Source organism: Lissotriton vulgaris, chromosome 5, assembly GCF_964263255.1.
Source record: "Lissotriton vulgaris chromosome 5, aLisVul1.2, whole genome shotgun sequence".
NCBI lineage: Eukaryota > Metazoa > Chordata > Amphibia > Caudata > Salamandridae > Lissotriton > Lissotriton vulgaris.
In genome coordinates, this window is record NC_141693.1 from 102,745,983 (window position 1) to 102,762,236 (window position 16,254).

The following is a 16,254-nucleotide window of genomic DNA, read 5'->3' on the forward strand; positions in this document are numbered from 1 at the left end:
AACCTGCTGGTGGTCCTGGACCTTAGTGCCCTACCCCGGGATGCCTGGAGTTGAACATTTTGGGGGATTTGCCTGGTGACAAATACCCCAGCAGGGACAGAGCACTATGCGGTGCTCTGGTGTATGTGTTGGTATGGAATAGCGGGTATTTCTTGCCCATTGCCCTGAGAGGAAAGGGGAAGTCCCTACTAAAGTATGTATGCACTATATGCCCTTGTTGGGGGGCGTGAGCGATAGATAAGGAAAGGGGCCTTCTGGCACTTTCCATCCTGAAGTGTTCAGCTGTGATGGAAGGTGGAGACACCTTTGTATTGCCTGCACAATCTTTAAACTGTGTTGCTGACCTTATGTCCTGCATTATCGTAATGATGTATATCTTTGCTGATCTTACGTTCTGTATTCTCATAACAATGTCTGCTTAAGTCATGTATACTCATAACAAATGTCTGCTTAACTTATGGTTATCGTTTCGCAAAGAGACTTAGGCTGCGACCTTGGTTAAACCACATTAATTTCATTGGTCTCTCTCCCTGGGAGTTGTTGCAGTAGGTGGACAACAAATTGCACATTGTGGGCGCACTATAGACTCCTTTATTTCACACAGATAGTAAATGCAGAATGCCCTTTAAAAGAACTACATAGAATCGTCTTGGAATTCGCAACCTAGAATGCACCACCATGAGGGTACCGCATTCGCAATGTTCCTGTGAAGTCAGTACCAACAAACTTGTCTACTAAACAAAGACATTGAAAGATTACCTCAAAAAGAAAACTGTTAACTTTCTGTCAGTGAAGAACGTAAACATAGGTGGCAAACAGGGAACATTCACTAACCTCTTTCAGATTCCTATCTCGTGCTGAATTCTGGTCAAAGCAAGTTGACCATCCGGATCTCCATCAGACCCTCCCACCAGCACGTATGTTCCAAACATGACCCAAAGCACATGTGCCAGATCTCTGCCGGAGAACACAGCAAACAAATCACTGGCTGCAGGATCTTTCCCTTCTGAACACCAGACCTCTGTTATCACACCTTCAAAGAATGAACCTCAATCATCCAACATACTTAACTAACTATAGGTCGGTCTCAAATGGTCCATTCCTAGGAAAATTAAATGGAAGAGGGGCCTTTTTGCAGTTCTGTAGTTTTGTTGAAGCGAACAATCTACTTTCAGACCAGGAACCTGGGTCCTGCCAGGCAGAGACAGGGAACCTGCTTTGATATCTATCTGGGATGGCCTGGAATGCATAGTGGTCAGTAATGTTGTCCTAGTACTGCTCCTCTTGGACTTATCAGCAGCTTATGGCACTGTCTACTACCATGCTGTATTACTCAGAGTAGAAATTCAATGTACAAATTGGAACTCCTACTGCAAAGAAATTGAAATGTAGTACCACTGTTCAAGCTACCTCTCCTCACAATGTTTCATTATAACAAGCCCTAACCATCTCTCCGCTCCTGAGTAATTACTACCTTACTCCCTTAACACACCTAATCAGTTCTTTCAACCAAGATTCTACAATTATGCCAAAGACACAGGTTAGCCTGAAACTCAAATATAAGTGAACTGATGATGACAAATCTTCTTAAACTCATTCTGACCAAAACTGAAGTCGTGACTTGTAGACAGTGGAGTAACTACCAACCTGCCAATCAACGAAAATCTGACCTAAGAGCCAGAAACATCATAGCATAGAATAAGCTAGTGCCATCCATGCCGAGCTGAAAAATGATGAAAAGATTTTACTTTTCTGGGCACAGTATTATTACAGCTTTGGATTGACGAGGTACCATTCAAGTCAGCCTGGAATAAGCAAAAGCAACAGGAACACATATGTTTCACTCTCAATCAGTGGCGTAGGTAGGGGTATGGTGGGGGTGGACCGCCCCAGGAGGCATGAGTTTTAGGGGGCGGCGACTGGACCTCCATCGCCTCCCCCCACCCTTCGGTAGCATCCCTCCCTGCGCTTACCTGCGGCCGCATGAATCGCCAGCACCCCTCCCTTTGATCAGGCCGCCGTGGGTGGCCAACGCTTGCGGTGGCAGCCACGGGCAGCATAAGGCCTAGCTACGCCATTGCTCTCATTGCCTCTTGTCCAAGATGCTTAGGTTTGTCTAGACACAAGGGGGCACCCAGGATATATATAAAAAAAAATGCTTGCAAGTTTAGAGTGCCTCATAAATTATGCATTACAAACCAGAGCCACACAGCTGCTGTATGCTGCCTTGGCTGTTAGCTTGCTTTTTCATGCGCATCTTGTTTTACCTATTTTAATTTTCATGTCTAACATGTCCTCCTGCAATGTTATATTGGCAGATTAAAAAATTGGTGCCTGCATTTCTACACTTGAATACATTGGCAGCCGTCTTGAATTTTTTTTTTGTATTACAACACCCATTCCAAGATTACCTGTGCATCCATATGATTGAAAAAACATTGCAAAACTCTGCATTTTAGAGCTGAACAGGCATTTTATTTCATTGGGCATTTCCCTGGTAGGCTGGAGCCACTGGAGGCTGGTTTTGAAAACCCTGGGCCTTGTGGCTTTGTCACGTTCAGCGGGCACGCGTGGAAATAAAATTATAAAAACACTTACTGAATGACAGGACGTCCTTGCTCTGGACCTCATCGCAACTGCAAAGCAGGCTCCCAGCAAACTCCCTTGACCAATCCTGGCAATGCTCACAGCATGAGAGCAGCAGCCTAAGTGGAGGGAGCGGCCTGTCCACAGCCATTGGAGATCTGCCCTTATTCTCAACCCAGCTGTCTGAAGACAGCTGGGTTCAGAAATGTAAAGTGTGCATGTCTGATTGGCCGTCGCACGACAGCCGGCCAAAGACACATGCGCACTTTACCCAATGGGAATATTGAGATGGCTCAGCTATGTGAAGCCTGGTAATATAATTGGTCAAGCCGTAGGCATACCTCTGCCAGCTAAAACAAATGCCTCTATGATCAGTTTCTCAGAGTGCACTGTAAAACAAATGTAGAACTTGTTTTAACGTATGCCATGTGTGGTTTTCCTCCAGGACTGAGTCTATACAAAGGCAGGTCACCTACACTTCCCTTATGAAGATATTGCACTGCCATGTCCTGCCTCTTCAAAATAGTGTTGTTTGAGAGTTTGGCAAAAAAATGCTTGTGAAACCCAATTTTGAGATCAAACTAAGCCTAGAGCGTCAAACGCAGCAAAACTCTAATATTGTGCATAATGGGTTACAAGTGCGAAGGCACTGCACAATGAAAACACTACTTTTTGCACTACTTGTTTTAGTGTTACTATGACAAACTGGTAACTGTTGTCAGCGGGGTGCCTCTCTTGCACCCCATTCGGGGTTGCCCCTTTCTCTAACCAAGTGGTACAATAAGGTAATGTCACAGTCGAGAGCAATTTAAAAGCAGATCGACAAAGCAAGAATTAATCTACTGTATCTGAACAAAATAGAACACCACCACCATACAGGTATTTCACTAATGGATGTGATTTTATTTAATTACAGCACTAGAATGAATCAAGATATAAAGTATAGGAAAAATCATAACTAAGTATTTTTCAACAAACAGGTGCACAAAAAAGGAGAAGTGAAGGTGCATGGAAGGGATAGTGAGAAAGGACAGTAGTGCGCATATATATATATATATATCTATCCTTGGGCTATATTTATGAGTATTAACTTTAATGTTCCTGCATGGGTTAGGGGCAAAAAAAACTTTCCTTCTGTGCCAGTCACGGATGTGACTTAAGACTCCGGGTTGGGTATACTCATTATTGATGCAGCCGTAGAGGAATTTCTTAGCATAGATTCTTAAATCATGCATATATTTTAGAAAGTTCCTCTTATTCAGTTGATTTTAATAATGGGATGTTTTTTTCATGGATAATGAATATAATTATTTATTGATGTCTTTTACCCGGTTTTGTAAATATTTATTGAGAATGTTTACTATGATTGCAATTTGCACATGAACTTGGCACGTTTGCACTTTTTTATGTACTGTATTTAACAGCCAGATTTGCACAGGAGGTTTACAAAGTGTTTATCCCAATATGCACTGTATTTCACAGTTACGAATGCATTCATGCAGGAACCGAGTCTTTCATCCATATTCATTATGTTTGAAATTGCACTGTCACTTTAAAAGGTGTTGATCTGCCCATGTGATGTGTCATGTGATCAAGGTCCGAGAGGGACCGAAACGCGTCATGGCGGTGGTGTTGGGCTAGTAACAGAAAATAAAAAAATATTCAGCACGATTTGGGTCTGCATCGTCTCTTGGGAGAATCGATTCCTGTGGGCTAGAGGCGAAAATCAGGATATATATATATCCGTAACTAATTAGATGAAGGACTATCCAGATAGTTTCCTGTCAAATACATTAAATGTCAAATCATAACATAATTGCAGATATACATTCTCTGTCATATATGCCTGACAATATTTTGATATTCTGTATAAATCCAGGTCCACCACCAGGGGTCCTGGTCATCAATCCCAGGTCCCTCGTGCTTTTCACAGGATGTCATAGGATTTGATAGCACAGTACCGGACGGTACACCCTTGCTTGTTCTCTGGAGATCTAGAGGAAGATCTAGAGCTCTTTCAAACATGGGTAGCGCAGTGTCTTGATAATCTAGTACCTCCCCAGTCGGTTCATAAAAACTCCACTTGTTCCTCGGCACCCTTGTTCACGCCGGCGCTTAATACCAGCCGCATGCATTGTAAGAAGGCCGAAAGAGCATGGCGATTGAACTACGAGGAACCACTGAAGGATTGTGCGTTAAGGCTTATCATAAAGAAATCTATTTGGAAAAGAAATCCTACTTTGCTAGGAGGATTGATGAGGCTACTAACACCTGCAAGGAAATCTTTATGATTGTGAAGGAATTCACATTGCCTGCCTCCATTACACCTAAATGCTCTTTCTCTGAACCGTGGGTCACTCAATTGGCGGGTTTTTTTGGCAACAAAATCCTAGAGCATTCAGGCGTCTTTTTCGCCTGTCGTACCTGTGGGAGCCTCCAATCCCGTGCCCCTGTCGCTTCTGCCCCCCTCTGGGCGACCTTCACTGTCTAACTTTACGCCTCTCTGGCCTAAAGCTTCGTTGGATTTCTTATCCAAAATGAAATCGGGTTCCCCGCTGGACCCCTGTCCCGCTAAGTTTTTAGCCAAAATCACACGTCATCAACCCCATCATTAATCCGATTTTAAATCACTCCCTTGAGTTGGGTGTGGTGCCGCCGGCCTGGAAACAGGCGCTGGTGCTGCCCCTCTTGAAAAAGCCGACCCTTGACTCTAGTATTCATGCTAACTATCAGCCTATCTCCTTGCTCCCGGTCCTGGCGAAGGTCGTGGAAAAGCATGTGCAGTCCGTTCTCTTAATCAATCAATCAATCAATCAATCATAACATTTGTATAGCGCGCTACTCACCCGGAAGGGTCTCAAGGCGCTTGGGGGGAGGGGTCCGCTACTGCTCGAACAGCCAGGTCTTGAGTTGTCTCCTGAAGCGAGATGGTTCTGTGTCAGCCAGAGGTGGATGGGGAGGGAGTTCCATGTCTTGGCTGCCAGGTAGGAGAAGGATCTTCCTCCGGCGGTGGCTCTTCGGATGCGTGGTACGGCGGCGAGGGCGAGGCTTGTAGAACGTAGCTGGCGGGTGGGCGTGTAGAAGGTCAGGCGGTCGTTGAGGTACTTGGGGCCCAGGTCATGGAGAGACTTGTGTGCGTGGGTAAGGAGCCTGAACGTGATCCTCTTGCTGACGGGGAGCCAGTGCAGGTCCCTCAGGTGGCCGGAGATGTGGCTGCGTCGAGGGATGTCCAGGATGAGTCGGGCGGAGGCGTTCTGGATGCGTTGGAGTCTTTTCTGTAGCTTGGCTGTTGTTCCGGCGTAGAGGGTGTTTCCGTAGTCCAGTCTCACATTTTTGTGAAGACACACGGTGTCCTCCATTACACCCAGTCCGGGTTTTGGGCAAATATGAGTACCGAAACGGCACTGCTGGAGGTGTCGGAGGCCATCAAAGAGGTCCAGGATGGCGGAGGAAAAGCATTGCTGGTGTTGTTAGATCTCTCGGCGGCATTTGACACCGTCCCCACAGCCGCCTCCTTGTAAGACTCGCGGAGATCGGGGTAGAGGGGACGGTGTTCAGATGGTTTGAGTCTTTTCTTTCTGACCGCCAACAGACAGTCTGGGCCCCTCCGTATCAGCCGTAGTGCCGCCATTGGAGGTGGGAGTTCCCCAGGGGTCTATTTTGAGCCCCACTCTCTTTAACATCTATATGTCCCCTCTGGCGGTGCTGGCTGAGTCTTGTGGTGCCCGGATTGTCTCATACGCCAATGACACACAGCTTCTCTTCACATGCAGAAAGAACATGGACTTCAATAGAGAGCGTATTAAGAGTTGCCTGGGGGCTGTCTTTGCATGGTTCCAACTGAACCAGTTGAAGTGCAACTCAGACAAATCGGAGGTTCTCTTCTTTGGATGTCCTCCAGTCCCCTGCTGGAAGTCCTGGTGGCCGGCGGCCATGTTTCCACCTTCCGCTGACACTATGGTGGCTAAGAATCTTGGAGTGAAGATGGACACTTGTCTCACTTTTAAACCACAGATTCTGGGTCTGGTAGGACAGTGTTTCTGTCTTTTAAAAATGTTGAGAAAATTCCTTCGACTCCTATCCATTGCCCACAAGAGGACTACAGTTTAAGCCTTGATAGGTTCAAGGTTAGACTATGCAAACGTGCTATATTTAGGCCTCCCTGAATACCTTCTGTCGCGCTTACAGGTGGTGCAGAATTCTGCGGCGTGAGCAATTTTTGGCCTGAGCCGGAGATCTGGCGCCGCGGGACTTCTGAAATCTCTTCATTGGTTGCCTATACGGAAACGCATTGCCTTCAAAGCTCTTACAATAGCTTTCAAGACCCTGCATGGCACTGGCGCCTGCTACCTTCGGAATAGGATTGGCTTTCATTGTCCGTCCAGAGCTTTACGCTCTGCATCATTGTCTCTGGCCATGGTCCCGGCAATTAGGCGTGCTCGCAGCGGTGGTCGCTCCTTTAAACACCTTGCCCCCCATCTTGGAACGCACTGCTGTTGTCATTAAGGCAGGCTGATAACTTGCTGTCATTCAGAAAAGTTCTCTAAACTTGGCGTTTTGGCCAATAATTCCATGTACTTCCTTGTTCTGTGCCTCGCTGGGTCTGATAGCGCCGGGACACTCTGCTTGAGTAGCTGAGCGCTCTACAAACTCCGGATAACATAACAAAACATAACATAACAGGATGGATTCCTGTGTGTAAGGGGCTCGGTCATATCATTGAAGGACTGCTCAATAGGGGCAGGCAGTAATGTTGCCGAGTAATGAAAGATGCTTTAGGCATCAAACTCTAGACTTGCCAGTCATACATCACGAAATGTAGGTACTTTTATTCACTAAGTTCAATATGCTGAGACATGTAGGGGAGTGCGGCCTCAAACAAGCATATGTTGTAGCATCCTGATGAGCAGAATGAAAAGGTACCTTTGGTCAACAGTCACACAGGAGCGTCTTTCTGGAGATGGGAGCAAAAATGTTGAATAAGCTCATTGTCATTTCACAGAAGGAAGTTTTGGAGAACTGGCGAAAATTGTTGTTATTTCGAAATAACTTTGGGAAAACTGGTTATTGAGGGCCTGATTTATGAGGCCCCTTGGGGGACTTTTACGCCGCCAAAACATCACTTTTGTGACGTTCTGGTGGCGCAATGTCCTGCAGCATATTTACAAGGCCACATAAAGCCCCATATCCATTGGTTGACCTGCGAACCCCTCCCTAAGGCCTAGTTGTGACCCTGACCAGTGGTATTTCAGAATCTTGTGTTATTAATTTATAATATCTGCTCTTTTTACAATTGTTCATTGCTTTAATGATGCTGTTATCCCACAGGCCTTCAGTGATGCGGCAATAAACAAAGAGATTTCTGAATTAAAAGTACACTGTGACACACCCGGTTGCAGCTGGAATGGTCTCATGAAGTCATATGAAGTGAGTTTCAAAATGTTAGAGTTCCAAACAATTTTGAGATAGTTGTAAGAGGATTTATAAATACATAAACTGTAAATCTTGTCTCCTTAAATATATACAAACATACATTGAGAGTTTTTTTTAATTATCTCGACCAAAAAGTGCAGATCTTTCATGTACAGGTCAATGCCAATATTACCGGAAGATCTTTGATAATATCCTCCTCTTATTTTTTGCATCTTCAATTGAATTCTTTCCTTTTTTAATGGTATTCCTTTCCTTTTCCCCAGGCCTTTAATGCATACGGATTATTTTAACATCTGTATATTCTGAATGTACTTGTTTCCGGTTTCTTGCTATTAACTATGCTTCCATTCTTTATATTTTTGTTCCGACCAGTTTCATATCTTATAGGCTAACATTTGTATTTATTTCTCTCTATACAGCCTAATTCTTCCTTTTCCATTTCTTTCTTGATTCCTTGATCTCTTCCCCTCCTCTCGTTTGTTACCTCTTTTTTTGCTCTTATATCTTGCCTTCCTTCTTGTTTGCTTTTTCTGTTCCCTATTTCCTTCACTACCTTCGTTAGTGCCTCTCCTAAAATCACATTCTTTCTTTCATTCATTCCTTAATTTTTTTTCTTTCGGTTGCTTATTTTAAAAAAAAAACTTGTTTCTCCTCTTTGCTATTGTCATCTTTTTTGTTTTTCTTTTACTCCCCCTTTCTCTCCTTCTGTCTCTCTTTCGTGTAGTTTACATATTCCACCTGCCTCCATTTTCCATCTGTTTTTCCATCGTCTTCTTTGTTTGTGCCTTTCCTTTATCCATGTATTCATTCCTCACCTTGTATCACAGAGCGCAAAGCCATTTTGGTACTCTTCACATGGCCGCCTGTTTCAAAGTATTCTTTAAAAAATGAATGGGAAGCAAAATCAGAGAAAGAATGGTTGATGATGGTCCTGCCTTTATCACATGCATGATATTTGGGACCACAGAAGAACATATAGATCTCAGCTTTTTTAGAGATTAAAAGAAGCTTGTCTTTGACCATCATGTAAACTGGGGACTGCGAGGTACTGCCTTTCAAGCCTAGATCTTGTGATTTTAAAGCAATAAAGGATCACTTAACTGTATTTGCAGGGCTCTAGATCCCCTGAATGCACCTGTGATTGTGTGATATTGTGCACCGGAAACAAGCAGGTGTGGTCGAGCTAAAACACAACATGCCTTTGTCCTAAGATGACATGTTGAATGTCATCTAGAGTTTTGTTTCCTCCAGTTTTGGTAGCCACCACTGGAAGTTTGGAGGTTTGGGATCCTTGCAGTTCATTGTTGACAACTGAGAAAGACCGTGACTCATTTAAGCTCTGGTTTGATTGGGGCTGGAATGTGGGTTCTTTTGCATTGATGGGGCATGGTCCAAGTTCGCTCCAAGACTTTTTACCTCTTTGCCTGGAGTCAGCACGTGACCTGCATTGATGAAATTGAGGATGAACAATTAATTTCTTTGCTGAAGTGTTGGATGCTAACATGTATGATGCCACTGTTGGAGCCATTTGACACTGGTAGACTCCTATACATTGAGGATGGCAGAGTTGGAGTCACTGATCTTAGGTGTGCTCATAAATGTGGTGGATTTCATTGTTGGAGGTGTGGAACTTTCGTAAACTCATATGCCGGGGTGATGTCATTAGTGAAAGCATTGGGTTTTAGTAAGCTCATACAGATAGTTGATTTCCGTTTTACAGGCAAAGGAATTTGATTTGTTCCTATACATGGGGTATGTCTGTTTTAGTGGCATTAAACTTTAGTAAGGTCTTTTACATGGGTGATGTCATTTTATTTTTATTTCTCTCTATCTTTTTCTTTCGTTTTCTTTCTCGACTTTCTACTTTTTTGTCAATTTTAAATTTTCGATTTCCTCCTTTTGCTTTGTTTCTTTTTTTCATTCTTCTTTTTTGTATTGCATGTATGTTCTGTCTCTCTCATTCTCTTTTTTAGATGTGTTTCTTACTTTCGAGTTCTATCTTTTCTGTTTTTCTTTAATGACTGCTATGTTCAGTTTCTTTTCCTCCTCCTATGTTACCCTTTTCTTCTCACAATCTTTCTTTTAACTGCATAAAATATTTCTGCATTCGTACATCCATGTAAAGCTGTTTTGCCTTTCCACTAGGACCACCAAAGCTTATGTGAACACGCATTAATCCCTTGCCCTACTGGCTGTGGGCTGGTCGTCATGCGAAGAAAATTGGCTGATCACTTGGACAAAGAATGTGCCAATAATTTGATGGTATGCCCAAAGTGTAAACGGAAGCTTTCCAACTACGAATACCAAGTAAGATCCTTCTTTAGTTTATTTTTTACTTTCTGAGGCTTTGAACTTACAATATATTTTTTAACTGGTTACTGTGACGTAAACATATTTTCTACATACATATGGAGAGAAGTGATGACGTTGTGGAACCAAATTAGAAATTATTCTGACAATGCTCTTATAAATGTAATGAAAAATTTGAGACATCACTAAAACTGCCTTAAACCTACGCAAATGTAATTCCATTGAAGGATGTGCTCTGCTCCTACAGTGAATGTACATCCATATAATGTATCTTTCTCCTAATAAAGGTACTGTTTAAGCACATTCGGCCAAATTCATGAAAGACCCGTTTTGCGAGTCTGAAATAGCGATTCATAAGGAATCGCTATTACAGACTCGCAAAACGGGATTCATGTAGGAATCGCAAAATTAAATGCGATTCCTACAGATTCCTTTTTTGCGATTAGCAAATTGCTAATCGCAAATAAGGAATACTCCCCATTCATTCCTATGGGCCTTTTGGCCCATAGGAATGAATGGGGAGTATTCCTTATTTGCGATTAGCAATTTGCTAATCGCAAATAAGATAGCGATTTGAAGGGTGCCAGGGGTGTCCAAAGGACACCCTGTAGCACCCCTTAAATGCACATTTCAACAGGTGTTGCGCACACACATGTCTAAAGGACATGTGTGTGTGTAACATGCAACTTAGAAAAATGCTTTTAAAAGCCTTATTCTAAGTTTTCACTATTTACCACGAGGTTTGACCTCGCGGTAAATAGCGGGCCGAAATTGCGAATTCGCAATTTTTAAATGGATGATGAATTGCATTTAAGGAATCTCAAATAGTGATTCCTTAAATGTAATTCCTCGCAAAATTGCGAAATCGCTATTACCGATTTTTGCATTTGGGATGATGAATCCCAAATGCAAAAATAGCGCTTGCAAAGGGCCAGATTCTTAGAATCTGGCCCTTCGCGAGCTGATTTCGGCTTGATGAATCAGGCTGATTATTCTTTAAATCGCACAACAGGTTCTTAGGAATCCTTGGCTTTGAACGAGTGAAATCCCACAAAATGTAAAATCTAATAGTTATGTGCCACATTAGTGGTAGCAATACAATTGCATTACAATACATACAAAGGTGAATGTAAACTGCCGGGGTTGAGGTAAATTGTAAATCGTATAGCGCACTACTCACCCGCAAGGGTCTCAAGGCGCTGGTACGATCACCGCTGTGGAACCCATCCTGGCTTTCCCTGTGAGGCATCCACTCCTGGGCACCCCCAAGGTGGAGGCCAGGCATCCTTAGCGTTGTGGGGGCCGTTGTGGAGATTAAGCAAGTTATTGCCCAGAGTTGCAGAGTGGGACTCCATGATTGGAATAGGTACCGAGGCGAGAATTATCAGGTCCGTGGAATTTTTGAGCCCAAGACCCGCCGAGACGGGGAATTGAACCCTGGTCCCGGGCTAGACCTCTGCATCAGGGTCTGCCGCTCTAACCATTGAGCCACACTTCTCCACCATCTAAGACTAAATACCAACATTAGCGGGCGGTTTATGGAGACTTTTTCCCAGTCATCAAAAGCCACAATTCAATAGATGGTTTGAGAGGAGTGCAAAACATATTAATCTAAGCATTGAAAAAATCTTCCATCTTCAGCTCTTTCTAGGATGTCGTTAGATGTGGAATGTATCAGAAACGTTAAGATAATTTCAATATTTCACTCATCTGGTTCCAAACCTTCAGCCCCTTCTCTGCAAAAGGGTTTGACAGGTGATGGGACAAGTCAGGTTCTGGGAAGAAAAACCTTCCTGCGCCAAGTGATGGTCCATTTTTATTAAACAACTAATGCTAGGCACTCAACGATCAAGTGTCAGACAAAGTATGGACAGGTCTCCTTGAAAATGAGGTCTCTCATCAAAAGAGATCGCGTTTACACCTTTCACGATGTGAGAAAATCAAGTCAATATGAATATTGATCCCCCTTAAACAATTGTTTCTTTTGCCTAAACACAGCCTTCATCTTCACTCTGTAGAAACATCAAGAGGGCTGCAAACATGTGAATTCCTCCTTAATACCTCGACCTTTAGACAAGAAAGATGGTATTTCCCATTACAAGCAAGCTGATCGCCTCTATACACTGCTTCCCTTGTCTGTGCTGACATGCGTGGAGAATAGTGAGAGCTCAGTTCACTCTGCACCCACACTTTGTAAAGTAAAGGTAGTTTTATAAATCTCCTACAGAATTCTGTGCAACCACGTGGCGGAACTGGAAACTACTGCTCATACCTATTAAAGCAGTGTGTTGTGCTCTGGTGCCATGCTCTGGGGTGTGCATCAAACACGTTCATATCACTATAGCCCGTAGTGCGGTGCAACCTTCCCGGGTACCTTTTTTCCAAAGGGCTCAGTTCTACTCTTCTTTCATCTTGGGTAGCTTATGCGGTTATCACCCACTTTCTCAACATCTTGGACCTATTTACAGAAGCTGGCCTCATTCCCACAGCGTCTCTTGCACTGGTAGTAGTCATCCAGTGTATGATGTACTCTATAAACCACCGTTGGTAGAAGTTCCCAATGAACAACTTGGTGTGCATGCGAGCATATCGGGCAGTAGAGTTGGTACTTTATCACTAGGAAGCAGAGTCAAGATGTGAACACTGAGGCAAAGAAACCAGGCGCACTACCAAGTTCTTTACCTGTCATCGAGGCTGTGAGGCGCCTTGTTCAGGGCCCTCCCCCAGATGAGGAAGTCACTATGGCTTTCACATGCAAAAGTAAATTTGTGTCTTGTCTTGAGCACCTCAGCAATCCTCATCTCTGCTTCCACTTGAGTGAGAGCCGATGTGCAGGAATATGCAATTCTATGACTTTTATATTATGTGGAAGGGGGATGGGAGCACACTGTCTCACATCCAAGCACAATTCGCCCCTTTGCATTACGGTGAATGCAGTTCACAATTAGCACTTACTTGAATATTAGTAGTAATATTTCACCAGAATTGGTGCAGGTAGTGCTGTTTATCTCTAGACACATGTGTTTCTGGATATTAATTTTATCAGGGATTGCTGAGAATGCTGCCACAGTTCTCTCAGGTCTCAGTACCTCTCACAGGCGCACAGGTGAATCTCCAAAAGCTCATCAGCTTACTGGCTCAAGGGAGGTTTTTTTAACAGAAGGGGGATGGGCGCACTCTTCCTCACATCCCAGCACACTTCGCTCCTTTGCATTATGGTGAATGCAGATCACAATTACTTAAATATTAGTATTTCACCAAAGTTGGTGCAGGTAGTGCTGTTCATCTCTAGACAAATGTGTTTCTGGATTGTAACATTCATTAGTAGAGATCAAAAATGAAATGTTTTTTTATTTTTTATTATGTGTTGGTTTTCACTCTGACTGCTGAAATGCATTATGTTTGAATTAATACCTGCACCGGCATAGCTATGCAAGAGCTTAATGACTCTGTGTTTCCTCTTCAAGTGTGGTCAACTTCTTATGCCACTTTCGGCATTCTCAGCTGGTCAGAAAAGCTTCCATTAACCCTTCCTCACCACTGTGGGCTGTATATAGGGCTTGGGCCTTCTGATTGGCCTTTTCTTTACTCTTAGAACTGATTGGATGGTGGGTGCATTATACTTGGAAAAGCAACTGCATGAACACGGTATGAGTGTATGAGAAGCATGTAAAAGCATATCTCCATGTCCATCTGTGACAGTCTGAGCCAGGACCCCGGCCTGTTGGACCCATGACCGCCGGTGATGGATATACAAAATGCTTGGCTCCCAAATAGCCGATGGCTCTCCACGTTAGTGAATCTACTTTAGCAAAGGAATCTGAACAAGTGTTAAAATCACAACAATTGCATCAGCCACTTTTATGCAATGTATCTATTTAGTCTCATGTCATGACTGAAACATGGTTTTCACTTTAAAGGTCTTGTTAGTGAACAATAGGTTAGGGGTGACGTACAGCATCTCCAAATGTGACCTAATCAAGCACTAGTTCGTGGACTTACTGTACCTATCTGAAGAGTGGATAATGGCAGATTGTTCCCCATGATTCCTGAACTTGCCACTGAGACTTACAAAATCCTCTGATAATATTTTTGAATTGTGTAAGGCCAGGAATGGTGAAGGAGATACCTTCAATTTAGTGAGAGAAGTGAAAAAATGATTGATCTGGGGTTTGAAGGCAAGGACCCCTCTACTGGCAAGGTCCACCGTGAGTACAAAATGGGCAAAGTCGCCACCTAGTCTTGAATGTCATCGTAGTGGTGCCAGCCATAAGCCTCCTTCAAGTCAATGAAGGCCTTCCAGCCTTTCACCTGAAGCCAAATTTAGCCCAAGACCTCCAGCAGGGACCGACTCTTCACCAACCTGCTCTCAGTGTTTCAAGACTAATTCAGTGGCTCCATTAAGGACAAATGCGGCCAAACACTGTCCATGCTATAAGTGGGGATGTAGATTCCAGAATATAGAATATGATTATCTGGTATCTTCAGCAGGTTCCAGTTCATGCAGCAAACCAATGTGTCCCTCTTTTCTTTCTGTTGCTGCATTTTCACCCAAATAATTTGTAGGACTGTGGGGCTAGAATATCTCTTCCATTGGATGGCTGGAGTGCTATTTAAGAGAGCATCTGAGCAATTTTGTACTCCCAAAAAGTGTTCGTCTTGAAAGCTTGCCCATCATCAGAGCAACATTTCCTAACTTACCGGTCAACCTTTATCACCGTTAATGACTCAGTCAGTTAAGCGCTCATTAATGAACCCTCCATTGGAATCCCGCTAGGCTTGATGGAAATCATCAGATTGCTGAAATCAATTAAAGGAGAACCCTTGAGCAGAGCTGGCTATAATAACACTTGTTTTATCCTACGCTATGAGAGTGCAAATCAGTGTCATCAGGGTCCACAAGAAGGACAGGTTATTATTAGGATTGGTGGCAGACTCCATGGATTTGTTGTCTCTAATGTTTTTGTCATAACCATCATATGTATCTGTTAATGGCAATGTTTAGGTTTTGTATAGGATATGCATAACATAGAGGCTTTTTGTGTCAGACAATTAGAAGCATGCTAAGCATTCAGAGGTGGTCTTGGCAGGCCAATGACATAAACAGGAGGTTACTAGAGAGCGAAAAGCTGGTTCCAATCGAAGGGCCAAGTTCTGAGACATTTTCAAAAGTATTGTTGGTTTATGGTAGTTGCATACTTCCATGGTGTTCCAGAGCCGAAAAAGGCCTGGCCCCTCAAACTACTTTGCGTACACTGCAGTTCATGAAAGGAGCACCCAGTACAGAAAAGAAGAGCTCTCTTGACCTAGTCCTGCATCACCAACAGTTACAACCACAGGCATTTCAGAAATGCTCTGTTATTAAATGATGTCTGTTCAGGATTTGAGACCAATTGTGACAGAATTCACCAGATGACCGCTTTATAAGAATTCTCTCTAAAGAATCTCAGAAGTTAAGAGAGGGGGTAGAGCGTGCACTTTAGCTCCGGGGCGAGGGCGGAGGGGCAAGGAGGTGACCTAGTGAGCATCACTTTCTAAATTCGCCCCACAGGGCCTTGAACTGAATGTGGCAGAGTGAAGCTTAGTTGGATATGATCTCTGCCACATGGACTAGCCACCAGTTGAGTTCCTATCTTTATACAACACTACATTTGGCACACAGCCAGTGGTGGGATGTTGCGGCAGTCTAGTCTTGATAAACCATAGATGCTACAGTGATGGCCTACAGTTCAGGTATACCATAGGGAAGTACCTGAATCTCTAGAGAAGACTTGGAAAATCCCATCATTTCTGGTTGCAGCTAATTAGTGTTTATGAAACAGAGTAGTAGGTTATCGTGCTCTTGTGAATTACGTCACTGGGATGGTGGGAAATATGTGCAAGGATGATGCACAGGTATGCATTTTTACTGTACATTTGTAGGTG

At 43.5% G+C, this 16,254-nt stretch overlaps 1 protein-coding gene across 1 annotated transcript in view; it reads left to right on the forward strand.

Annotated features, from left to right (window-relative positions):
• TRAF1 (TNF receptor associated factor 1) overlaps positions 1 to 16,254 on the forward strand; it is a 239,901-nt gene that overhangs the window by 101,467 nt on the left and 122,180 nt on the right. Inside the window, exons 4-5 of the mRNA XM_086920989.1 lie at positions 7,915 to 8,013; positions 10,165 to 10,326. Of these exons, the coding sequence (XP_086777115.1) occupies positions 7,915 to 8,013; positions 10,165 to 10,326 (261 nt within the window). The remainder of the gene's footprint in view (positions 1 to 7,914; positions 8,014 to 10,164; positions 10,327 to 16,254) is intronic.